The sequence below is a fragment of the Phascolarctos cinereus genome, unplaced genomic scaffold (assembly GCF_003287225.1).
Source record: "Phascolarctos cinereus isolate Bilbo 61053 unplaced genomic scaffold, phaCin_HiC Scaffold_2;HRSCAF=192, whole genome shotgun sequence".
Lineage (NCBI taxonomy): Eukaryota > Metazoa > Chordata > Mammalia > Diprotodontia > Phascolarctidae > Phascolarctos > Phascolarctos cinereus.
The window spans coordinates 391,045,172-391,071,797 of record NW_027555625.1 but is presented as its reverse complement, the minus strand read 5'-3'; the positions used below and the strand labels follow the sequence as shown (position 1 = coordinate 391,071,797).

The following is a 26,626-nucleotide window of genomic DNA, read 5'->3' as shown; positions in this document are numbered from 1 at the left end:
TGTGATTAAAATCATATTTATTGCAGTTTCCAGACTTCATGTACAGTACTTGTAACTACATCACAACATTGCAGATTCACATTAAGGTTCTTAGCAGCAATTTGTCCCTAAAGAGTAACTGTCTGGGTGAACCTGACAGTTAGAAGCAATTTACAAAATAGATTCCAACTCATGGTTTTTCCCACTTTAGCTGGTATCTGAATAGTGCAAATAGAAATGCCTATGTTCACCCCAGTTTAGCTTTTTCTAGAAAAAGAGTAATAAGTCAGGGTGTAGATAAATATCCACAGAACCCCTGGGGGATAAGATACCAATGAGAAGGGTTCTTGAGATAGGTCTAAGAGGTAAATAACCTACTTTTCCCAACATCATCTGTTTGCTTTACTGTCATGACAACTAGATAATGGGTCCTAGCCCAGGGGGTGCCTCTGGGACTAGAACACTTGAGAATCAGGCAGCCAGTCCTACCTCAAATAATGCCCTTTTAAAAAGTTAAATATTTTCCCCAGATATAACAAGATGATAACACTAGCCATAGTTGCATGTTGTTCCAAAGCTATGAAAATCAAAAGCAAGTGCAAAAGTAATGGGACTGACTTTCATATCTTTCCTGAGAGACAATTCCCATCTTTTCAGAAGGGATTAAAAAAAAAAAAGCCAACCATAAGCTGATCAAATTATTCTTCAACCTAAGTGACAGACTGCAAGTCTCTGGTATACTTATTTTTCTCCCCTAGATCTCCTGAAACATCTTAAGCTGTTTTTTGACATGAATCTTTTCTATTAGCTGAAAAAAAGAGTCCTTCCAAACATGTTCAAAAAGACTCGAGCATAAAGAGCGAAGGAGTCTTAATCCTCCTTCTCCTTCTGTGCCCCTGGAACTCTGACCAGAACCCTCCAGTCTTACTGTCCAGTAATCAAATCAATTTGCCAGAAAAAAAAAAAGTTAGCCAGCTTTTCCAACATGAGCTAGATAGGTCAGGCTTTCCTTGCTTGGAACCACTGAAGAAATCCTTCTGGAAATCACTCTACCACAGTCACTTCTTGAACAAACACTTACTGAGTGCTGACTACGTACATGGTTGTGAGACACAGAGACTTAAGGCCAAATAAATGATTAAAGCCTTACTGTTTAAAAGGATTCCATTGAACTTTGTACCTGACCTACTATGAAATGACAAATTCCAAAGATTATGTATTTAGAGGTCATTATTACTCCTGTATCAACAGCTGTATCATGATAGAATTTGCCTTAAAAAAGGGGGGAGGGGTTGGGGGTAGCACCAGTGAATGGCTGAATGTCTTTGGATGCCTTCTTTCCTAAGTGGCAAACATTTAGGTGAATCTGACTTGTGGAAAAAATTTACAAAATACAGCCCAATGTATGATTTTCCATTGACAACTAGTATTAACAGTAGCTCAAAGAAATATCAATATTCACAATACACTTCGCCTTTTCTAGAAAGATAGGAATAGGCCAAAATCAACTAGCCCATGTAGATTCTGCACAGTTCTGTCTAGATAGGGGAGAATAGAGGAGCTCACTTGGGTTTGCCTGACTTTTCATGGCAACAATTTCTGCACAAGAAGGTCTCAATTAGTGCAAACAATGAATCCCCTGATGGGGCTGAATGTATTTGAATTTGCAATATTTGAAGTTATAACTATTTAAAATAATAGTTCCAGCCCAATAGAAATAGAGAATGCAAATTTGAATGTGATGACCCTTTTAGCTGGGCTCATTTGCATTAAATGAGACCCGGTTACGCTTCTAGCTTACAGTTTTGTGAATTTATTGTTCTGATTTGATGCACACAATCCGTGCAGAAAAGTGTTCAAAGTCTTAAGTTATACACACTGCAAACCCTGGCCAGCCAGACCGCACTTTTGTCCAAAAGGCAGAAAGGGTCAAAAAGGTCCAGATAATTCAGCAGCAATCTGTCCCTACTACTGGAAAAATAATATAAAGTGCATATCTTTTTAATGGTGGGTGAGTTTGTAGTAACAACTCTGTATGCACAGGATGGCTCCTGAAATTAATTTGGTAAACACATGAAGCTACCTATTTCCTTTCCTACCGACTCTAATAATCAATAACAGACTTCAGCTAATCCAAAGAAGTTTCAGCTCTTAAAACGTTTAAATGACGTATTACACATAATGGTCATTTTGCCAACATAACATGATACTGTCTATCTCAACCAGGTAGACTCCATACAGGCTATATTGTTTTAGGGTCTTTTTATTAGTTGAACCAGGCTGGATGCTTCTAAGAATCTTATTTTTCCCTTCCTTACCTTTTCCCTCACTCTGATGGTTATGACTTTAGCTACATTTATTGCAACCAATGTGAGTTTTCAAAGATTATATCTTTGAGCAACAGATGAATGCGTAAGGAGTGATTTTTCCCTTTCGAAATATTTCTTTAGGAATAAAGAAATAGTATTGTTTTTCTTTTCCAAGCGGCATAGATGAGCTATTTTAAAAAGACTGTTCTATTAAGTTTTCAACACAATACCATCTTGTAATTTATTTTTACTGTCTAGACAGTAATCATTGCAGAATTAACACTGAAGCCGCAGCCAAAAGACAGTCCTGATGTATAAGATCAAGTATGGTGAATCATACACAACTCATAAAAAGCATTTGGATGAACAAGGTTCTGAAACCGGATGGAAAAATGGTGAGCTCCTGTACGCTTTAGATGCAACCATGAAATTATCTGCCATTTTTTAAAAATTAGGCTAGGTCTAATGGAAACCAGTCGGCATAACTAGTGAAAATTAAACATGTTTTTCCTAAGTCCCTTTGTTATTTTCCTAGGATATGTTTTTCTGGGAAAGTGAGCATTCACTATAGTTTTTAGCCTGGAGGAAGAGGCGGAAAGAGCTAAAATGGCGATACTGTTAGTTGGGGCTGATGCCCATGGTGCCACATATACCCTCCCCAATAAAATTTCTGAAGACTTTCCTCTGTAGGAAAAATGTTTTAAGTATCACAAAACTGAATCCATTAATTTTTGTAAGTTTCAAAGGGGAATTTTCTAACTCTAGCATCTAAAATAGGTTCTAGAAGTAGTTTTTTAAAAATTATTTTAAAATTAAAGTAAAAAGCTCCCCATGATTTTCCTTTTGAAGTTGAGGCACTTTTAGGGACTTGTTCTTTTGTTGGCACTATAACCCCCTAGAATAGTCCAGGGCAGATTCTTTGTAAATACCAAAGGAAAAGACAAAGAACAGGGAGGGATAAGGAGCTAGTGATTCCCAAATTGGTAACGTCTTCACATTGGTGGTATTTTTCCTAAGGAATACAATCCTTAGAAGTTGAGAATGGAACACAGACCTTCCTAGAAAATGGTTCCTAAGAACCTGATCGTCTTTTGGTTTTAAAATTATGGGAAGATCACATATATCCCTAATGACAAATAATGACTAACTTATATAGCACCTGCCTTGACCACAAGATGATGAAACCTTAAAAATCTACTAGGGAAGAGTTAGTAAAACCATGCCTGGCACTTAAATAACACACTTTGTCTTCAAAATGCTTTTCAGGTTCTTCCCGATACCCCTGTGAGGTAGTTGTCTTATCTCCCCATTTGACTGATGGGGAAAACTGAGGCAGCAAGGGGTTACACTGACTTACCTATGGTCACAAGATGAAAAAGCAGCAGGACCCAAGTCAGCTTTCTATACCTGTGCTCCCCCTCTTTCTCTAAGGGTTTCTGCCACAAGTTACGCAGCACTTTTTCTTCCATATACTTGAGCAACTAACCACACAGTGAGCTTATTCTCATTCTGCACAAAAATTAACTCTTGCTGTAGGAAAAAAGAAAAAAAAAAAAAAGAAAACAGTCAACCCCAAAATAGTCAGGCATTGCCTAACAGTCTGTTTCAGGATGTAGCCTTTTCTGCACTGGCTGAGTTAAAGAGCAAAGAATCATCACAAGAGAAGCACAACAGGTTTGCTGGAAGCCACATTTCCACGGTGTTCTTGCTGCGCGTACCGTATTTTGGGCTGCCATGTCCCTCTGACATGAACGCTGCCTGTCATCATGGCTTGCGAAAGCCTCTCTGGCGTGAATCGAGGGGGGAAAACCTCCCCATTTCACATTAGAACCAAACTAAAAAGCACCCTTTGTCCCCCACTCCAGCAGAGGGAGCCGCAGCAGGTAAGGTGTGTATGTTACTTAAGCTAAATAAGCATAGCAATTTCCATGGCACCACAAATGCCACACAGCTCACAACAACTCACACTGCACTAGACGCCGTGCCGCACCAGCTCGTGCACCAACAGCATGCCACACGAGTCAGAGACAGGAAAAGGACAAGAAGACAGGACACAATTCTCATCTGGTCTGCCATATGCAGCAACGAACTCCATCAGGACAGTAAACCAATTAATCAAGCTACTGAATTCACAATGACAACAGGGACAACTGCGGGGTGTTTCCTGCTGGCTGTTTATAACACACCACTTGTATATATCCCACCCTAATATACGTTGGTGGGTTCCGTGGATGTTAAGAATGCTCAATAAAACTCATAAATTCTAGTCCCTGATCAGGAGAAAGTCCAGAAAGGTGAACAGTGTAACGTAAAATGCAGCAGTCAGTGCAGGGATGGCAACCCAATTCATACCACTATCTCTTAAAAAGAAATGCCATGAGCATTCCCCACAGATACCACACCATTGTAAGAATGGATTCCCTTTTCATGCTGTGGTATCTGTGGGGAATTATAGACACATCATGACCCTAGTGGAGTAAAAAAAGGCCATGATTTTTCTAGTTTATCTCAAGTATTGATAGTAACACATGAAACCACATCTAATTTATATCTATATATAAATGAATAGATCTATATTTTATAATGATGCCTTCTGCCTCTGAACAGCCACCCACTCTAAAAAGGGTCTGTCTTCTTCACGTGGTAGCATGCTGTCCCCATTTTTGTGGACAAACAGATATACCACAGGGTCCTAGACTCAGTTCCTTTCCCTCTCCATCCAAGATCAGAGGGAATCATTCCAAATCAGCTTTTCACTGAGATGCTAAGAAGCACAGTGCAAATACAATTCATGCGGTTTATTTCTAAAAATAAAATACTCCAAGCTCAGATGATCACTGGGCAAGGTGGACAAGTAGAACATTCTCTCCTCGGATAAATATCTGGTTAATGTGCCGTGTGAATACCTGTTGGTAATCCACTTTGGGCTTCTGCCTTTTCTTACGAGACCGGCCCCTTGAATTAGAACCCCCTGCACTAGAGCCCTCTGTCCGTGTAGTCCTGCCTGACAGGTCAGACCTGGAAACTTCCTTTCCAGCTGCCAGAAGCGAAGAAGGTGCTGAACGGGAACGTTTCTGTGATCCCCGATCCTCATCATCTCTCCCCCACACCGTGGCCATCTTCCAAGTAGATGTCTGTGAATATCGAGACAACGTGGAGTCCTCAACCATCGACCTGGAGTCAGTTTCCTTTTTGGAGGAATCCTGAAGTTTGAGCCGATCAAACAGCTACAAGGAAACAAGTCAAACGTTATCTGCTCTCTTGACATTCTATATCCCCCTTTAAAAACATGCATTCCTATCACTTTAAGGGCTGTGGCTTTACCTTTCTGAATCAGTCAACACCAATTTCTCCTATTCTAACCAGCAGTTAAGTCAATAAAGAGACAATAAAGATAAAAGTCACCTGCCATATTATGTGACATTATGTTATAATGACAAACAGGTTTATTTTTATATTGAACTAAAAGACCTTTCATCTTCAGGTGATGCAACTTGTTACACAGGTCACATATAGATCAGACTTAAATGGGGTGTATGGTAGAGAATAATCAAGATTCTACCACCATCATATCTTGTTTCCAGCAACTAAGGCTTTCATTAATTGGAAATATGGAGAATAGTGACACCAGTCCCTACACACCTTATCTCTGTCCTCCACCTTCCTCCCCCCACCCCATCCCAATACCTTATTTCCTAATATTGAAAGCATACTGGGTTGCTGGTAAGTAGGAGAAAACTTCTTACCCTGGTAAGAGTTAAAGGAGGCTCACGTTCAAATGCTTTGCCCAGAACTGGTTTTCTGTAAGTCTCGTCCACATCAGTAAGTGCCTTTGAAGAAAACAAAAAGAGAAAAATTGAAAGTGTTGTCAAAAATCATAGCAGATTCAATGCTTTCAAAAATAGCACTGTCATCACTGGGCAGCCACAACCATTAGCTATCTTGGTTCACAAGAAGAAGAAAATTAGTAGCACTGGTAACAAAAAACTAAAAGCAATCTTCATACTATTTCCAAATCACCTATGGTCAAAACTCAAAAAAAGCCTCAAAAGCTTACCTCTACTTGTGATCCTTATTCATTTCCCCCCCTGAAAATCCTCTGGCAACACCAAAATGTGACTCCTGGATTTCTCTCATTTCCATTTTGGGGGCCATTTCAAATACTCTCTAGGTTCCTTCCTCTTCTCTGCAATCTACATTAGTAACTAATAGGAAATGACTCATGTTACACACAAGCCATTAATGACTCCCTAGTCAATCAGATTTCATGACATCACTACTATCATGTATTCGTTATCACCTACCACCTTCCCTTTGATGGTATTTAAGAATAAGACATCACTTGTCAAATGTGTTTAGGAAAACGTATGTGGGGTGTGTTAAAGTGCACTGAATAACTTGGAAAAGTTGTAGGAGGAAGATAGCCACAACTGCTGGAGAAGAAACTCCAGAACGATGACACCTATATTTTACCTTGTGTTATAATTATTTGTGTACATGTCTTCTCTCCATTACTAGATTGTAAGTCCTGGAGGGCAGGTTCTTTGTCTTATATATCTTTGTGCCCCCCCTACAGTGTCCAGCACAGGGCTTTGCATATAATAGACGCTCAAAGAATCCCTGTTGAATGAATGGATGAGAGGACTGGATTTGGGGGTAAAGGAAGCAAGTGGAGCACACATCTTATGCCTGTTCCAGCAGAGCTCAAGGACACCAGCTTGTCTCCAACACAATTATCAGTACAGTCGTTATTCTAAAAAGGTTATATTGATTCCCTAATCAAATAAAGGGGTTAATTCCTATGAGATTTTTTCCCAGTCCCATAAAAAGAACTAATTACCATATTCCAGAACTTGTCAAATGCAACCAGGAAGCCAGAGCAGACGCCTCGAAGCCCCTTGAAAGTGCGAATGTGAACATTGACCTTCACCCCCTCTCGGATGCAGCGATGAAGTTCACCCAGTGGGCTGCCCTCATGCACTGGAATAAAAAGAGAACAACAGTCAGGGTAGCACAAGAATGTCTATGCCAAAAGTCATCGAGACAGAGCTCCTCACTAGAATGATCTACTGAATAAAATCCAATATATTTTCCATTTTCAATCTACCTTTGTAGCATAAAAACTTAGTTTTATGTATATCATGGTCTAGTAAAACTGGACCACTCCCTTTTCCATGAATATGCTCCATATATCACACTCTATTCTTCACAATGCAGCTCTGCCCAACCCTTCCCAACCCTCCCCTCCTCCTTCAACCACACAGGAGGAGGAACAACAGGCTTGGGGAGACACTCATCTAGGCAAGCTGGTGGAAGTAACTAAAGCCCTACTACACTCTTGGCCCTTGCCCAGCAACAACCCCCTGTCAAGATTGTGAGCATCATTATTCATCTGCCACCCACTAGTACCACTACAGCTAATAATCTGCCACTTTTTCCTCTCCCTATCCCTAGATTACTCAACTACCCACCACACAGGAACAAACTGTTCTCAATCTCCACCTCCCATTCTTATTCCCCATCCTCCTTAACCTCACTCTGCTCATCTCCTACCTCAACCCTGTCCACCGATTCCACTGTGCCCTCTGGAATTCCTATTCCATAGTGAACAAACTTCCTTTCATTCTGGACCTCTTCCTACTATTCTCCTATCTATTGACCTCATTAAGAAAGAGCTTCTCGGACAGCTAGGTGGTGCAGTGGATAGAGCACTGGCCCTGAAGTCAGGAGGACCTGAGTTCAAATCTGGCCTCAGACCAAATACTTGACACTTACTAGCTGTGTGACCCTGGGCAAGTCACTTAATCCTAACTACCTTTAAAAAAAAAAAGAGCTTCTCCCAGATGACTGCACCTGTGATTATTCTCTCCATCAGTACTCTAAACTGTGACACCCTGAAGGGAAATCAGAATACTCAATGCTCCCCCACTGTCTAGACTCTCCTGTTACTGATGTCACTCTACAACTTCTCCGCTTTTTAAATCACTCAGTTAAAAGTTTTCCACCTCACCCAGAAAATTCATAGTAGCTGGCCTCCAGGCCATTCTATCTCTTTTTAAAAGTAGGTCAGTATTTGGGCTCACCTTCTTCCATATCACTGCAAGTCCTAACCTTAAAGTTGGAGATTTCAAATACCCACACTGATCCTCCTCCAAATTACCCGACTTTCCAATTTTTTGGTCTCTTTCAAGACATATTCCTTAATTTTACCTAAGTAACACACAGGGATGGTTAGACCCTGGCTTTCACCATTACCTACACCTGTTCCACTTCTTTATTCAAAAACTCTGACATTCTTTGTCTCTTTCTCCTAGCATCCCATCTCTTCCTATGTCTCATCTCTCTTATGTCTACTCTTCACTTTGATTGGAACTTGCAATTCCCCTACCTTTCAATACATTTTTAGGCTATTACCTCTACTCTGGCTTCATGTTCTTCTTTTTCCAATCTTAGCTCCCTAAGTTCAGCAAACCAACTCCACACTGTGCTCCACTTCTACTAAGCCTACTTTGCCAAATCTCACACTTACACTCCTCCTTTTTTCCTCCTCTATTCCTATTCACATAATGCTGAAGGGAGCAAGAGGGAGTCACACAACAAGGCCAGCTGGATGCATGATACATTCCTTGTTATCCAACTTCAACTTTCCTTCGTCCCCGCAACAAAGCACCTTTTGTTCTTTCTTCTCCCCTTCTGTTCATCTCAAAACCTTTTGATACCATCTCCCACTCTTCCTCCTTTTTCTTAGTCTCTGACAAAGAGGTGGACCTTCTCTGTGCCAGGGCCAACCCTTCTATGTTCCCTTGATCACATCTCTTCCCATTTTGTTCCAGCAGATGGCGACCTTAACTACCAACCTCTTAATTTTCAACCTGCCTTATACACTGGTTCCTTCCCTACCATCTTCAAATATGTCCAAGTCTCTCTTCTAATGAAGTTAAAAAACAAAACAAAAAAACAAAAACCTTCACTAGAAACTACCATTTTCTCAAGCTATTGTTCCATATCTCCTTTCCATTTCTCAGCTAAAGTCCTACTAAAAAGAAAATGTCCATACTCACGGCCTCCACTTTCTCCCTTCTCCTCACTCCCTAACCCTTTGTAATCTGGGTACTGACCTCATCACTCTGCTAAAACTGTTCTTTCCAAAGTTGCCAGCAATGTCTTAATCAACAAATCTGATGGTTTTTTTCTCAGGCTTCTCAACCTACCTGCTGCATTTTATATTGTTGACCACTCTCTCTTAACAGAAGTTTTCTCCTCTCTCAGCCTTTGTGACACTACTTTCTTGGTTTTCACCTGACATGTCTAACTGTTCCTTCTCAGTCTCCTCTGTAGTTTCATTATTGATGTTCGGCCTTTAAATCTGGGTGTAGCCCAAGAGTCCTGGACTCTTTTCACTCTCTCTACACTCTTTTGGTGACCTCATCAGTTCCCACAGGTTTATCAGCACCTCTATGGAGATGACTATATCTTCATATCCAACCCTAGTTCTCTCCCCTAAGCATCAGTCCTGAATTGTCAATTAATTTACTGGGCATTTCAAACTGGATGTCCCACAAAAAAATCTCAAAACTCAACATGTCTAAAACAGAATTTACCATCTTTTCCCCAAAATGCACTTTTTTTCAAACATCCCTATTTCTGTTGAAGGCATCACCATTCTTCAGTTTTCCAAGTCCATGACCTTGGTATTACCTTCAGCTTCTCACTCCCCCTCAGCTAATTTTGGCATATCAATATGTTGACAAATCTTGCATTTCTTCCTCCACAATATCTCTTGAATTTAGCACCTTTCCTCTACTCACACAGCCACCTTAATTCAAGTCTTCATCAACTCTTGCCTAAGTATGCAATAGCATCCTAAATGGTTTTCTTGCCTGAAGTCTCACCTCATTCCAGTTCATCTTAGGCACTATTGCCAAACTGATTTTCCTTAAACACAGATCTAACCAAGTCACTCCATGCTCAATAAACTCCACTGGCTCACTTCTGCCTATAGGATAAAACGTCAACTCCTTTGGTTAAGTTTTTAAAGACTTTAACAACCTGGCTACAATCTCTCCTTGGCTGCGATCCAGCTAAACAGACCTTTATGTTCTTCAAACATGACATTCCATTTCTCATCTTCACGCTTTTGCACTGAAAATGCCAGGAATGTAGTTCTTCCTCACTTCCAAATAAAAGAATCCTTCTCTTTCTTCAAGACAAAGTTCTAGCACCACTTGCATGAAGCCTTTCTTCATCCTCTCCTCAACTGCCAGTGCCTTTCCTCCCCAGTTACCTCATATTTCTCTAATATTTCCTCCCTATCTCATCAGCTGGAATCCTACCCACCCTTGAAGAATGCTCTCTGAGCAATCCCAATCTAAAAGGGTCTTTCTCTCATCAAAAGCCTAATGGCACTAGGACTGTACTTGCTTATGCACTTACCATGCTCTCTTTTGCATATGGTTGTGTAGATAGCTTATTCCCCTAATCTACAGTAAACTCCTTAAGGGTAGAGTGTTGGTCTCTTCTATCTCTCAGAGTCCAGCAGAGCGCCCCACACACAAGAGGCATTTAATAAGTGGATGACGAATGAATTTTAAGCTCTGCCCAATCCCAGAAAAGAACAGTTTATGTTGTGACGTCTCATTGTTGCATTCCCCACACAAAGCAAAATGGCAAGTCCCCAAAATAACATAGCTGAACCACGTATGTATGAATGTATGTATGTACACACATATATAGATATGTAGATGTACATACATCATAATATACGTGATCTGCATCATCCACTAGGAAGAAGATTTTATTCCTACATTGGCTCATTCTATTAGTTATCACATCAAATCTAAACAGTCCGGTCTTCAAAGCCTTCTAACAAAAGATTCAGTCCCATTCACCTGAATATTTCCCATTCCCTTTGGCAAACTTTCTACTCAAGTCAATTTAATCTGTTTCCCACATAATCTGTTATATATAACTGTTCTTCTTAACTCTGTGCTGTAAGATACTGCTTTTAAGTAGGTTCTTCTTGAACTCCATTTCTATCTTGATTTATAAAAAGAACTCAACATGCACATGTTTAGAGGAATGAAAAACTTAATAATTTGCTCTAAATACCCATAATACTAAGACATCTACAAACAATGTCTGTATACAAGAGACAGGTCTACTGTACGTCTGGACTCCCTTCAATGAAAAACATTTCACTACACATTGTCTTCGTATCAGGAGAAATATTGGTTGTAACCAAGCTATGATGGTATAAAAGGCACATGCCATGCATCTGGATTCTATAAGACTGCAAATAGGTGTCATGTAAAAGTAACATTATGATTCAGGAGGAATTTGGGGACTATGAACTTCAGCTTTTACTGTTCAACTCAATGAGGGAGCCTTTTCTAAGTGCTTAGGGACAGTGTTGAATTTTATAAAAACTGTTATTATTTAATTTTAAGTACTCACAGTCTGCTAGCTGTACCAAAGATATACAAGGCAGAATCATTTAGAATGTACATGCCAAAGGCCTTTTCTGTTGACGTCTTACTCTCTGTTGTTGTTATAAAGAAAAATATTAGTCTCTGCTCTTGTTTAAATTTCTGGGTTCCTGTTTCTCCCTACTCTACTTATGGCTTGGTGTAGTCTAGACATGGATTAGTATTGGAAATTACTTTTTGAGGAAGTGGAGGAAAGAGGCTTGGTAGATGTGACATGGGAGGTTACTCCACCTTGAAAAGTCAACAGGAGAGAAAGTTTGGCACAAGTTCACTTCCAGCTCTAAGATTCTATGATTCTAAATAGGGACACTTATGGGAAATGTCTGAACCTTGCTTTAGTCTACCATCTCTCCCATAACATTATTTCTAATGATATGTAATAGTATTTAAAAAAGAATTGGAAGAGACTTCTGACTTTAAAATTCTACTTCACCCACACATTTTCAAATACACATGAGTCAAAAAGGTGAGTTTTAATTTTTGTAAGCATTATGAACTTGTAATATTGGCATTATTATATATTATTACTACTATATATATACACACACATGTATTTATATATGCACATATGTACATACATGTTTATATGTGTACACACACATACATGTGTGTGTATATACCTGCTAGAAAAACCTCTTTCTAACAATGTTAGCATCATCTTACTCTCCTGCTTTAAAATCTAGGGTGGGTCCCTACTTTTAGCAGAGCAGATCTATGCTTCAGTCTGGCCTATGAGATCCTCTACCAAAACAACCTTCTGCCTCCTACTCCTTATCTCAGAGTTCATTTCTCTTTGTGATAAATACCAGGTATCTTCTCCACCAGAGCAAATCTGCTTGTCAACCTTTGTACACGACTTGTTCATCTGCACCTTTATATATCTGCACATACCTTTCCACTTCTCTTTTCCAACCTCTGTCCTTTCCTTCCTTCACAGCCTAGAGTTCACTTCCTTTAGGGAACTATTGCCAGCCTAATGATTCTTATTTGGTGTTCATGTGCTCATTCTGCTCTAGGCATTATCACTGAAGTTCCTGCTTTGTGAATGCTAATAATTCTTTTTAAGCACATGTGTCATACATACCTATTTCCAGTGATAATGAGAGATTCTGTTTCCAGTACAAGTTTTCCAAGCACTCCAGGCATGATTTGGGGTGTGGGAGAGTTGACCCTGCAGTTTTTATCAATTCAAAGGACCTCAGAGCACTGCTTCCTAGAACTAATTGTTCCAAGAATGTTCTATGGTCTCACCAATGTTGCATCTTGGCAATAGTGCAACACAACTATGAAGATACTGGCCTTCTAATTAGTGTTACAATCTAAGACCTAGCTAGACCAGTCTAATTCACAGAGGAGATATAAGCCCTTATTGTTCTCATTTAGGAACAACTTATAGATATGCTATAGACAGGCAACATGAGCTGTAAATTCATGGAAGGAATCCTACGGCTCCATAAATCATTTACCTTATTACAGCTCTATATCTTGTCAGCGGAGATGTTCTTTTTCAATAAACAAGTCACTAAGAGAAACCTAAACATCACTCATTTAACACACTGGCTCATTTAAGAGGCATATTATAACAATTAAGCTATCGGGATACAGATGCTTTGAATGGTTAAGTAGGTCATTGTGTTCACTGGGCAGATGTCAGAACTGCCTGCCATATGACAAAGGTATAAGCCTGGCTTTGTTTATTACATTTATACAAGCCCCAAACTGCACATTCTAGCAATCTCTGTCTCCTACAATTGTCCTATCAGAATTATTAAGAGGTTCCCAGAAATTCCCTCATGCTATCTGAATCTCTGGAATTTAAAGAAACCCATAATTACAGTAATATGAATCTACACACACAGTTCATGCACCCAGAAGACAAAGTGTCTTCTCAGTGGCAGCCACTGCATGCCAAATTTCAGATCTTTTGATTAAACAGTGTATGTTTAAAGATTCTGGAGTCTACAGAAGACTCCTTACATCATCAGAGGGAAAGCTGGAAGAAAAGAGAGAGACTAAGACACTGCTAAGAGTAGGTGTTCTTTATGCTATCCACAAACCCCACCATAAAGACACTTAGCTGCAACTGCTGGCCCAGCTGACCTTCCAATCAACTATGTATGGCTCTTCCTCAAACCAGATCAAACAAAAACATTTCCTCAAATCAGCCAGGTACTCATTTCAAATCAACCACCAGACTATCCCCCACATCGGCCATGTCTTAGACCCTCCCCACATCACCTCATATCAGCCATGCAGACTCTCCCTAAATTCTCCTATAGCAGCAAGGAATATCCTCCCCATATCAGCGGCAAAGACCTTGTACAAATCTGCGTATGAACCACACCGACCCCCCCCCCAGTACCTCTCATATTAGCCATGCAGACCTTTCTCCCTATCAGTCATGCAGACCCCTCCCATTCCCAATATCAGGCACCAGACTCTTCCTAAAATTCCCCATTTCATCGGTACAGACACTTCCCGCATTTCCCTATCTCATGGGATCACAGGATTATAGGATCATAGATCTGGAACTGGAAGGGACCTCAGAGGCCATCAGACACATCTTCCTATTATTAGTCATGCAGACCCTCTCCGCAGATCCCCCATAACAAACATGCAAACCCTCTTTAAAACTTCTCTATCAGTCAAACAGACCCTTTCCATACGTCCCCCATATCAGCTACGGAAACCCTCTGCCTCATCCTCTCCAAGAAATCAAGCAAGACCATCCCCTCATATCAATAAAACTAGACACTTCTCCCTATATTAGCTCTGCAGACCCTCCTCACCGCCTCACATCAGCTATGCAGACCCTCCCCTCAATCCCCCATATCAGACATGCAGACCCTCCTTACACCATCAGCCGTGCAGACCCTCCCCTCATCCCATCAGCCGGGCAGACCCTCCTCACCCCCCCCCCCCCGCCCGTGCAGACCCTCCCCTCATGCCACCAGCCGCGCAGACCCTCCTCACCCCCTCCCCGCCCGTGCAGACCCTCCTCACTCTCCCGGGCCGCACACACCCTCCTCACTCTCCCCCCTCCCCGCCCTGCAGACCCTCCTCACTCTCCCCTCTCCCCGCCCGTGCAGACCCTCCTCACACCATCAGCCGTGCAGACCCTCCCCTCATCCCATCAGCCGGGCAGACCCTCCTCACCCTCACTCTCCCGGGCCGTGCAGACCCTCCTCACCCTCCCTCCCCGCCCGTGCAGACCCTCCCCATATCCCACCAGCCGCAGAGACGCTCCTTCCCCTCCCCCCCCGCCCGTGCAGACCCTCCTCACTCTCCCCCCTCCCCGCCCGTGCAGACCCTCCTCACTCTCCCCCCCCCGCCCGTGCAGACCCTCCTCACACCATCAGCCGTGCAGACCCTCCCCTCATCCCATCAGCCGGGCAGACCCTCCTCACCCTCCCTCCCCGCCCGTGCAGACCCTCCTCACCTCCTCCCGCCCGTGCAGACCCTCCTCACTCTCCCGGGCCGCACAGACCCTCCTCACTCTCCCCCCTCCCCGCCCGTGCAGACCCTCCCCTCGTCCCACCAGCCGCTCAGACGCTCTTCCCCCTCGCTCCCCCACACCCGCCCCACCCCGGGCCGCGCAGACCCCGGCCCGCCCGCCCGCACTCACGGGGCATCCTGGTGAGGACGTTGCGCGGCGCCTTCCTCCTGCGGCCGGGGCGCCCGCTGCTGCCCGGGCCGCCGGCCCCCGCGTCCGGCTCCTCCTTGGTCACCATGAGCCGGCGGAGCCGCTGGATGCGCTCGGGGTCCGGGGCCGGCGCTCCGCGGCGGCGGGAGGGCCGGCGCGCCGAGCCCGAGGCGGACGAGGCGGGGCCGGGGCCGGGCCGGGGACGCCCGCGGCCCCGGGGGCAGCCTGACCCCGCGTGCGGCCCCGGCCCCGGCCCCGGCCGCCCAGCCGGAGGAAGCTCTCGTACTCGGCCAGGTTGTTGAAGCAGGGCGCGTTGGGGTAGGGGATGGGCGGCAGGCGCGGCGCGTAGAGGGCCAGCAGCGGGTCGAAGCGGTCCGAGCTGACGTCCAGCCGCGGGCTGGGCGGGCTCCCGGGGCTCCCCGCCCTGCCCGGGGCCCCGCGCCGCTCCCGCTCCTCCATGTTTGAAACACCCGCAAGCGGAGGACGATGGGAAAAAGAACGCGTTCCCGCGGGGCGGCCGCAGTGCCCCGCGCCGCCACGAGGGGGCAGCAGCGCCCCGCGGCGGAGCAGTCCGGGATTGACAAGCGGGGAGGGGGGGTGCGGGGGGCGGAGGAGGAGCGAGCAGACACAGTGGCTTTGCCTGGGTCATTCCGGCAGGGAGCAGCGAAGCTGAGACGCTGCCGCTTGTCGGGAGGCGGGTTCTCCAGCTGAAATCCGTCGTACCCCCCCCCCACAGATGAGGCCCAGAGGAGCTGTCCGGACATAGTGCTGCTTAAACGTAGGTCCCTGAACCCACATCCGCTGGTGTTCACTGGAGCTGGAAGGAGCTTCAGTCCAACCTTGTCACTTTAGAGGAGGAAACCAAGACCCAGCAGATCAATGACACAAACGGTACGTACAGAGGCGGGACATGAAACCAGGCCCCCGGACTCCAATCCCGCGTCCCACGCCCGCGCTGCCTCTTAGAGCAAACATTCGTGTCGGGGCGATGTGCACTGTTGTTACTGAATTGATGTGCGTTATGGCCGGCTCCCTCTTCGACGATGTATGATTCGTGCGTGAAGGACAGAGCTGGCAAAGAGGGTTCTGAATAATCCGGTCTGTCCTGACTTACCGGCACTCCCCTGACTCACTCTGCAACAGCCCTGTCCATCGCAGATGTTCCAGGGAAATGAATTAAGTTACAATTAAGGCTGGGAAATAAATAATACTGATGGATGGACCCCAGCCATTGCTTTCCCACACTGAAGTGCACAGGCAGGCATCCTATTAGGATGCAATAGAAGACACAGCGATAAACAGGATACTGCGTTATTTAACACCCATTTAGGAAGCATTCCTGAGCAGCTGGATCTTTTAGCGAACATGTATCTAAGGAAATATTCTCTCAAGTGCTTAGATGAAGTGATAAAAGAAGATTCAAGGGGCCTTTAGCAAAAAAAAAAAATTTTTTTTTTAGGCAGACTAAGGAATTGAGTGAATTGGTGAACGGTCACCAAGGTGGAAAAACATAAATCACATACAGGGAACTCCAGAAATACAATATGGCTGGAATGTTAAGACTGTGTCCATGTAAATGTGAAATCAGGCTGGAAAGGTAGAGTGGAAGGTAGGAAACAAGCATTTATTAAGGGCCTACTGTGTGCCAGAAACTGTACTTAGGCATTTTACAAATATTTCATTTGATCCTCACAACAACTCTGGGAGGTAGGTGCTATTATTATTCCCATTCTACAGTTGAGGAAACTGAGGCAGACAGGTTAAACTTGCCCAGGATCACACAGCTAGGAAGTGTCTATTTGACAGATTTGAACTGAGGTCATTCTGACTCCAGCAGCTCTCTATCCATTGAGCTAGCTAGCTGCCCAGCTTGTGGCAGGCCTTTGAAACAGGAGAATCTTGAGAGCCTGGGGGTTGGGAGTTGAGAGAGCTTCTACAGTTTTAGGATAATGGGCTACCTGTTCCTGTAATGCTGTGTCATGATTCATGTGATGCTCTAATTTGGGGGATGTTCAATAGTCCTAATATAATAACGAAAGCTGGAAAATGTGGTTAAAGGCTCCAAAACCCACCAGCACTCCAGAGCCTTCCTAACAGTGAGATGGGTACTGCAACCAAGGCCTGTCCCAAATCGAGAGGGAGCTTTCTTGATAGATAGCATTTCTTCTGGGGTCAGAGGGAGAAGAATGTGGAGGCCCTGGACAAAATCATCGACTAGAGAATTAACCTAGGGAAATATTGTATATCAAGTTAGTGAACTATCCGATATGATTGCTGTGAAGTTATTTCAGATTGTCTTTTAAAAAAAATAAAGGAGAACCTTATTTACACACCAGTGTTTAGAGGTCAGTATGGGTCTTCTTTCCTCTCCTACCTCACCCCCCAAATCTGAGAGCGATGACAAGTCCTCTAAGTTTTAGGAGACTTTTTCACAAGTTACCACCACCAGACTGATGTATTATCTCATCACCTCTGCTAATGAACCTCTCCTATTACAGCTCTTAACAAGTAATTGGTTTTGCCTTGTCCTTGAAGCTTTTCTACCTTGGAAGGACCTATCAAAACCTCTCTGTACTCTGCTAGCATAGCTTTCAACAACTTGGGGTAATCTGCCAATCAAGATAAAGAATTAGGAGTAATTGGACCTTACTATGGTTACTTCTTCAGGTGCTCTTCCTTCCCGAATGTATGCCAAACACTGTGATAAGATAGTCCTTGCTTCCAAAGAGCTTATGTTTGAATAGGGGGATACAACATATATGAGAGTGGAGGCCAGGGACTTGTTTTGGTTTGGAAAGTCACAAAGATGGTGAGTGGAGCCACAGAGGGATCAATCACCAAGCCCTTTTCAGAAGTAGTGGAAGTTTTGGTTTGATTACTACTCTGAGGCGTAAGTGATTGTGGGGATACACACATGGGTTAGTGACAAAGGGATAGATTAGGTGGACAGTCAGATGGGATGCTTGAGGCTGGCTAGATACAATGGGACATGTGGACTGACTTGGGACAGGACAGACCCAGGACATCTGTTCCCAAGGTGAATGGATTATGTAATTTGGCAAGATCTCAGGAGGTCAAATGCTCCAGAGGGATCAGGAAAAATACATTAGTAGTCTAGAAAATAATAATGGGCTAAGGAGAGAAAGAAGGATTAAGGCAGCCAAATAGGGTGACTGTGAATACCTTTTGAGAGAATGCAGGGCCCCCAAATACAGCAGGCCAGAATGCTAAGTTCAAATTACTAGAATCTAAGTTACTTAAGGGCAGGGTTTCATTTCTGTGTCTGTACCCCCAGCTCATGGCACATGATATGCACTGACTAAATGCCTGGCTGGTTGATCGTTGGCTTATCTGACAAAGAAAATAAATATCCCAGAGAGCACAGCAGGCAGATAATCCTGAGCCAAAGTCACAGGATTCCCTGAGGGCAATTCTGGGGCAGAGAAGCTAGGGTCTGAGGATCATGGCTTATACACATATAAATGATACAAGACAGAATGAGGGTGAAGAAGAGTTCTAGTCAAAGAGTTTTAAGAGATCACTTTCAACTATGACAGGTTAAGGCTTCACAGTTGGACCATAAAAGTAGCTGATTGGTCCAACTCTGAAGCCTGAAAGACAGAGATGTTTAGGTAAGAGGCAGTAGAGTGGAGTTAGAGAAGGCATTCTAGTCATGGGAGATGGCCTACACAAATGCCCAGAAGGGTGCAGGACGGGAAGAGCTAGTAGTCCAGCTTGATTAGAAGGTAAAATGCATGCAGGGAAAAGGCATAAAGTAAGGCCAGAACAGTAGGATGGAACCACAATGTGCAGTGTTATAAATGCCAAGATAGATCTTGCATTTTACCCTATAGGCAGCTGTGAACCATTAAACAGTTTAAGCAAGAAAGTGACAGAAGAATGTATCTGGCAGGTGTGTGGTGTGAAGGAGGAGAACTTAAAAATCAGGGACCAGTTAGAATACTATTACTAGATGAATGCCTGAACTAGGGTGGAGGAGGCAGTTAGGAATAATTGAAGAGGTAGATTAGGAGAGGCAAAATGAGAGGTTTGGTAATTTAGGAAGAGGGAAACATCCAAGATGACTTAATAGCAACAGTGTTTCCCTGTGACCTACATGTCTTACATTAGCATTTCTAGCTAGGATAATACAGGATTCCAGAAAATTCCTAGGACAACAATTGGCCCCCTCTTGGAGGGCCAAACAAATTAAAATTAAAGTTCAGTACCTAGTACAGTGCCTTAACCACGATATGCACTTAACTTTAACTGAAAGGGATAGTCAAGGAACCCAAAGTTCAGGTATAAACCAGGGGTTGAGGAGACAAATCCTCGGAATTCAAAAAGCATTCTTTCTCCCCCAGAAAGCTGAGGTATCTCCAAATGATACTGTTTTCTGGCTGTAGTAATTAATATATTGCTATCAGTATACAGGACAAGCACAATTTAAATTCTTTAAAGTTGATGCAATATTGAGTTGTATCAAGAAATGGAAAATCATACCACACAGACTCATAAGCCTTTATTTCACCTTCAACAGGTTCACACAATTAACACCATAAATCAGCTATGTCTAACTCACAAAAGTTCCTGTTAGAATAGGAAGAGAGCCTGAAGTTGAACAGATGGGACGTCAACTAAGTTGGGGATGAGCCCAGACTTACACTTTGTAGTGATATATTTACTTCTTGGCGTTAAGCTTTACAAAAAAAAAACAGGATATGGGTTTCTTGAATGAGTTCCTGATGAATACATCAGGAATTTTTACTTCTTCAATTCACCTAATTATGTTTCATTCCCTCTCACTATGGATTCTAAGTAAACTGGTACCTTAACGTTAACAGTGATCCTGCCTGTTCTTGCCCTACCTATCTCTGTTCAGGCTAGCATCACCATCCCTAATTCAGAAGGAACAGTCCAGAACGACTATATTCAAGGGATTTTCTGCATCATTTTAAAATGAAAGCCCCTGTGATCCAATCATAAATACAAAGATCCATCTGCCCTTCAAAACCAGTCTGAGTCCCACAGCAAGAATCATTTACAGAGCCCTAAAAGAAAAAAAACTACATGAAACAGAACTGAACCAATTCACCTTTGCAAGTAGAAAAAGCTGTTCAGAAATTGGAAGATGAATGACTTTAAAATGCATAATTCTGTTATAATAAACAGCTCTCTGTGTTGGTATCTTTCTCTTGTGCTAAGCCCCTTGAGGAAGAACTATTACTTATACAAACTTTATCTCCAACACAGTAGGTATTTAATGCCTGTTGAAAAATGCAAGGAATTACTCAGGCCTGTTCCACTCCTCTATGCACCTCCTCTCCATACCCCTCTCTCATCCCCACAGAATGTATATTTCTTAGAAATTTGGATCTGAAATGCTACTCTTGGGAAGAAAGCTGAAAATAATAGCAGAGCCCATAAGAACAGAATGATTGCCCAATAATTCAGCCAACTGAAGTGTGCGCAGCTGGTCAATCTAGAGTTACCATAATTGAGAGATACAAAAACATATAACGCATAAACATGTTCGTGTTTATTTCCAGGTCTGCTAAGGAGAAATGTACACAGATCGATAAGAAGGGTGAGAATTTCAAGGTCACTATGTCCTAACTCTAAGCTAGTTAGGAGTAGGTGGCAGTTTTTAAAATGATTTATACCACAGTCTAAAAAGATTAATTATACAAGATATAGCTAACTGCTTTGCAAAAACAGTAACACAATTTTATTTGTGTTTTTGCAATGCAACCATGTTTCTATGGTACAAAAAAAGGTGCCCTGCTTTCAGAAGAGTAGGATGTGCTACCTCTTTCTCCCTCCCCCCAAAACTGCTCTTTCTTGCTGCTTACATACAATGTGTATTTCACAGAGCTCTAACTAATGTCAGAGTAGTTTAGCCAGCAAGAATCCGATGCCTGCATGGATAACCACAACAAAGGAAAAGACAAATAAGTCAGCTGTCATCTTCAAGGATCTCAGGATGCTCTTTCCAGAAGGCATCACCAATGATATCACAGTGTAAAGCAACTGGTTTAGTCCTTGTCCGTGTCACTTCAACTTTTTTTTCTTCTGTTTCTCCCGGAAGCTTGATTTCCTTTGATATAACTTCTTTAATCTACAAATAACAGTTTATTAAATTATAAGAGACTATCAAGAACCAGAAGGATACCACCAATCTCTCTCCCCAACCACTCCCTGGTATTAAAAAGTAGTCAGGATGACTGTTTCCATCTTCATGCCTGTAGTTAAAAAAACATTGCATTTTACTCCAGGGGGGTTTTGTTCAACAGCTTGTATTTTTAAAGTACTTTAAAGTTAACTTGCCCAAAAACACATACTAGTAACTGCCAAAGCTAGGACCTGACTCTGAATCTGTCTTCTGATTCCCACTGCAAACATTATAGAAATGTTTGGCTGACTCACAGATTTACATGAACATTGGGCAGAAGGCCTAGTTCTGCTTAGCCTTGGGACAGATTACTTCTCGGAGGCTTAATTTTCCTCAACTGTAAAATGAAGTTATTCCTCATGTCGCTTCTAGCTCTACATTGCATGAGATGGGTATTCCAATTCAGACTGAGTTTACAGGATACAGACTAGTCAGGTGCTGCAGTGGATAGAGCGCCGGCCCTGGAGTCAGGAGGACCTGAGTTCAAATCCAGCCTCAGACACCTGATACTTACTAGCTGTGTGACATTGGGCAAGCCACTTATAACCCCATTGCCTAGGCCCCCCCAAAAAAAATACAGACTGGTCAGCATCTTTTTTCTTATGAACACCATTTTATGTATTTACAGGTAGATTATAAAGAGAGGCCAAGAATTAGTAGCCAACAAGAAAGTCTTAAGCAGTTACTAATAGTTTATTAAAAATACAAGAGCTGATTGATCTGAAGCTGTAGTCATTCCTCTGTCCCGTCCCCTTTGCAATCATATTTCTTACCTTTTTCCATATGAGTACAGTTCCTTTCCTGTACATTGGTGGTTCATTATTGTAGTTAATGTTGTATTCAGAAAACAAAATTTCATTCTTATCTGCAGCAAGTGTTCCCTAGGATTAAAAAAAATACACAAGATTTTATATCCTCCTTAACCCTACCCCCAATCTAGGCCAATGAACCAGTAAAACAATAAGAGGAAGGGAAATAAAATTTTAAAATATTTTAAGGGCTTTTATCTGTAACTGTGAAATAGATTTGCATTTTAAAGAACAGTTCAAACCATTTCAGTTTCTAAAATCATAAAACTCTCCATCTGCCATCATCAAACCAGTGGCTTTACAAGCCAAAACAGTGACCTGAGGACGAAGACAATATAAATGGTAACCTTTCTCAATGGTGCAAGGGACAAGACTATCACTTACCTTATCAACAAGCACATATTAAACACCTGCTATCTGCTAGGCCCTATGTATGCTAGCTGCTGGGGGTACATACAAAGGCCAAGAATTAACAATCCTATACTTAAGAACCTTGTAAGCTAACCACATTATAACTGACTTTACTAGAGCTAGTCCTGCATTGACTTGATCATGAGATCATAGATTGAGAGCCAAAAGGATCTTTAACAGAGGCCATCTCATCCAACTCTCTCATTTCATCGATGAGGAAACTGAGGCCCAGAGGTTAAATGGCTTGCCCAAGATCACACAGAAAGTGTCCAAGCCAAGTGGTGAATCCAGGCACTCTGACTGCAAAGCTGCGGCGCCCTTCTCCACATTAGCTTGTGATGCAACAGAATGTGGATGCCATTGACCTGTGTTATAATGGCATTCTATAACGCGTCTTTTCAAATAACATATAACCTAGCAAAAATCCTCATTTAACAAATGTTAATTGGCTTTCAAAAACATATAGCATTCTCTATTATCTTGGAAGTATCTGTGGCATGGTGAAACGAGCACTGGCCTGTATGCCAGGAGACTTAGATAGTCCCAGCTTTATCCTTATGTGGCCTTGGCCTTCACTGGGCCTCTGTTTCCTAGTGTTTCAAATGAAGGGAGTAGACTAGATGACTTCTAGGTCCTATTTACCTTGACACTCTAATTTTCTGACCTATCAAAAAAAACAACTGCATTAAAGGATACAAGGTAAACTTTTGTAGGAAACATTTATACAAAATTAAATTAATGGGCAAAGAGTAAGACTGTAACATTTTCATACCTGTAATCTTTCTTGAGCTTGTGCTGGTGTTAATTTAGATCTCTGTATCAGCATCCAGAAAACCGTGTTATAAAGATTGTTAATGTGACCTGGACAGAAAAAGTTCAAAAATGTACATGCAACATTCACAGTCCAAAGGAATCACTTTCCTATCGATTCCTCTCCCCCACCCCCAACGATATCTTTCTACTTCAGATGGAGAGCTCAGAGACAATGAACCGTATGTATGTGCATTTATATTTTAAAATGTTACATAGTTTTAAAATAGACATATAAATATATATATTTTACAAGTTCAATGCACATGTGGAGTGCCTACTGTGTATAAGACAAGTGTTAATATCAGTGGACAAACCTTTGTTTTCAGTTACATTTATTACTATCCTTTTCACTCAGATTAATGCCAGTTGAAAAACACCTTAAGGGAACATTTCCAAAATTATGTGATTTAAATTCCTAATTTTGTCTAAGCTCCCCAGGAGCTAGTTAAATGAATAAAAAGTCAAAGACAGTTTGTATTAGATAGTACATATCCTTGGAATTTCATTGTTTTTAAAAATACTTACAGTCTGCTTGTCGCCAACTGAGATAGTCCTTTAAGGTCTGGTTGCTAGGATACACTACAACTCTTCCATCAAAGGCTGGAGGATATAGAAGGTCCTGGTCCTTAAAGTAATCCTTCCAATAGAAGACATAGCTGGAGGCAAACTGAGAGGCCACGTTGGTCATAAATTTACTTGTAAGCACAGAGAAAGGACAGAGACAGAAAACATGTCATGTTAATATTTACACAGCACAGGGATTACGGGGCACAACAAGGAATTTACAGCTATCGGCAACAATAACGGGAATACTTAGTTCCCAGGATTTCTAAGGAAAGTACCTCCCTTCAACAAAGAGCAGCTTCCTGAACTTAGGGGCACTTAATAATGTCCCGTAAACTGAACTATTAGTATTATTTCTCTCCCCAGTAATTTGATTCCAGCAAATGCATTTAGTATTTATTATGTGATAGGGCAGCTACATGGTGCAGCGGATAGATCAACAGGCCTGGACTGAGGAAGACCTAAATTCAAATCTGACCTCAGACGCCTACTAGCTGAGTGACCCTGGGCAAGTCGTTTAACCCTGTCTGCCTCAGTTTCCTCATCTGTAAAATGAGCTGGAGAAGGAAATGGCGAACCGATCTAGTATCTTTGCCAAGAAAACCCCAAATGGGGTCACAAAGACTCAACAACAACAACAAACGTAACAAGCACCGTGGTAGGCACTAAAAGACCAAAAGAATTTTTTTTTACAGTTCCTATACATACAAACATAAGGACATGCAAACTACATGGCAATACTTAGAGGAAACTAGCAACTGGTAAGATGGGTCTCATTTGGGAAGTGGCACTGAGCTGTATGTTGTAGGAAGCTCCACAGGTAAGATGGGGGAGCGCTCCTGACACAGGGAGTAACCTACACAAAAGTGCTGAGGTGGATACAGAAACAAGTAGGCCAAAGTGGAGGAACAAGCTTTACGGTATTTAGATGCCAGAGGAATTTGATATCATGGCAACAGTGCGCTCTCTGAACATTTAGTGACGTTTTCAGATCTGTGCTTCAGGGACATCAATTTGGCATCTGTGGAGGGTGGATTCGAAAGGGGAGAGATCAGAAGGAGGGACAATGAGGTTAGAGATCAAACGACAGTAGTAGTTTTATTCGAAGAGAGAAAAGGTAGAATGTGTTAAATCGAAGACTACTGAACTGGTAGAGCTCCTTTAGTTCAAACCTCTCATTTTCCAGAAGGAAACTGAAACCCAAAAGAGAAGTTAACTTAGCAAGGATATAGGGCTAATAAGTAAAAAAGACAGTGCTAGAACTAATTCGTAGGCTAGTACTTCCCTACTACATCATAATGTCTCTCTTAAAGGACTAATATGTTTTGAAAAGGAAAACTACTTTAGCTTTAAAAAGTCTATGTAACTGGCAATTTATTTGCTATGATGCTTTCACAACATTTTTATACCTCAAACCTCTAGCCCTTCCAAAGAAACACTGTTGTCTATGTAAGAGCTATGCGGAGCTCTTAATCAATTTCACAGATTCATTTCTAGTCCCTGAGGAATCTAGAATCCCAGGTCAAACCAGAAACCAAGACTCTAGGAGGAGAAGAAAAGACAAGGAATAAAAATAAAGAGATACTTGTAAGACTAAAGAGGAAATGTTGAAAAATCATGATGAAAGTAAAAGGGGTGACAACTGTCTAGAGGAAAACAGCTTGACCGGAAGAGATGGGAGATTCAAGAGAAATTACCTGGCTCTTCTTCTAAACCAATTACTCTTCCGTTTGAATACAAAGCTATATTCATCACTTTGTCCATATGCCATGACAATATCTTCTAGTTGTATCATTACAGTCTGGGCACATTGGGTCATCAATTCCAGGGCTCGGCTATCATTGGGTTTTGCAAAGTTGTGTTTTTCGGCAAAGCTTCATTGTGGGAAGGAGGAGAAACAAAGGTAAGTTTTCATGAAGGAAGTTAAGCAAAGAGAACATAACGTAAAAACAGGAACAGCAACACTGCAGAGGCCAAGTAGCATGCAGGGTTTACAGTCAGGAAGACTCTGGTTCAAGCTGTGTGACCAAGGAGAAGTCACCTAACATCTATGATTTGAGCAACATTTTAAATACCATGTTAAAGACTATCAAATAACAGTACTTTATTTCTTCACTTCTGTCTCCTCAAGGGCCTTTCCTGCTCTGACCAGGAGAAGGAAATTCAGGCTTTATTCCATGACTCTATCTTTCCTTCAATTCTACGCCACACTTATCTTCTCTTGCCCCTCTCTCCTTAGGTATTCTGGCACATCTGGACAATTTGTGGAAACCAGTTAAACTAAAACTCCGCAAGCATGGGTGTTTAATAAATATTAACGGATACAATAAACATTAGAAGCCATTTATTCTAACCTCCTCAGTTCAGAGGAGGAAAGCAACTTTCTAGAAGTCACTGGACCTCAAATAAAAGTAGTACAGGGCAGAGCCATACTCAGACTC

The 26,626-nt window shown here is 42.3% G+C and overlaps 2 protein-coding genes across 5 annotated transcripts in view; both read right to left on the bottom strand.

The window, feature by feature from the left end:
* Positions 1–15,897, bottom strand: LSM11 (LSM11, U7 small nuclear RNA associated). The gene is given in 5 exon segments (XM_020992411.2): positions 1–5,515; positions 6,035–6,118; positions 7,129–7,268; positions 15,399–15,609; positions 15,612–15,897. Coding segments are annotated over 5 exon segments (1,092 nt in total). The 5' UTR covers positions 15,876–15,897; the 3' UTR covers positions 1–5,122.
* Positions 15,898–20,933: 5,036 nt separating this feature from the next.
* Positions 20,934–26,626, bottom strand: part of THG1L (tRNA-histidine guanylyltransferase 1 like) — a 30,428-nt gene continuing 24,735 nt past the window's right edge. For 3 of the 4 annotated variants that reach the window (XM_020992400.2, XM_020992399.2, XM_020992402.2), the window contains exons 2-6: positions 25,883–26,059; positions 24,147–24,316; positions 23,581–23,669; positions 22,362–22,469; positions 20,934–21,534 (exon numbers count right to left, since the gene is read on the bottom strand). In XM_020992400.2, coding sequence (XP_020848059.1) covers positions 21,373–21,534; positions 22,362–22,469; positions 23,581–23,669; positions 24,147–24,316; positions 25,883–26,004 — 651 coding nt within the window. In that variant the 5' untranslated portion in view covers positions 26,005–26,059 and the 3' untranslated portion in view covers positions 20,934–21,372. Of the gene's footprint in view, positions 21,535–22,361; positions 22,470–23,580; positions 23,670–24,146; positions 24,317–25,882; positions 26,060–26,626 lie in introns of those variants that run through there. The other variant, XM_020992403.2, reaches the window with a different exon arrangement.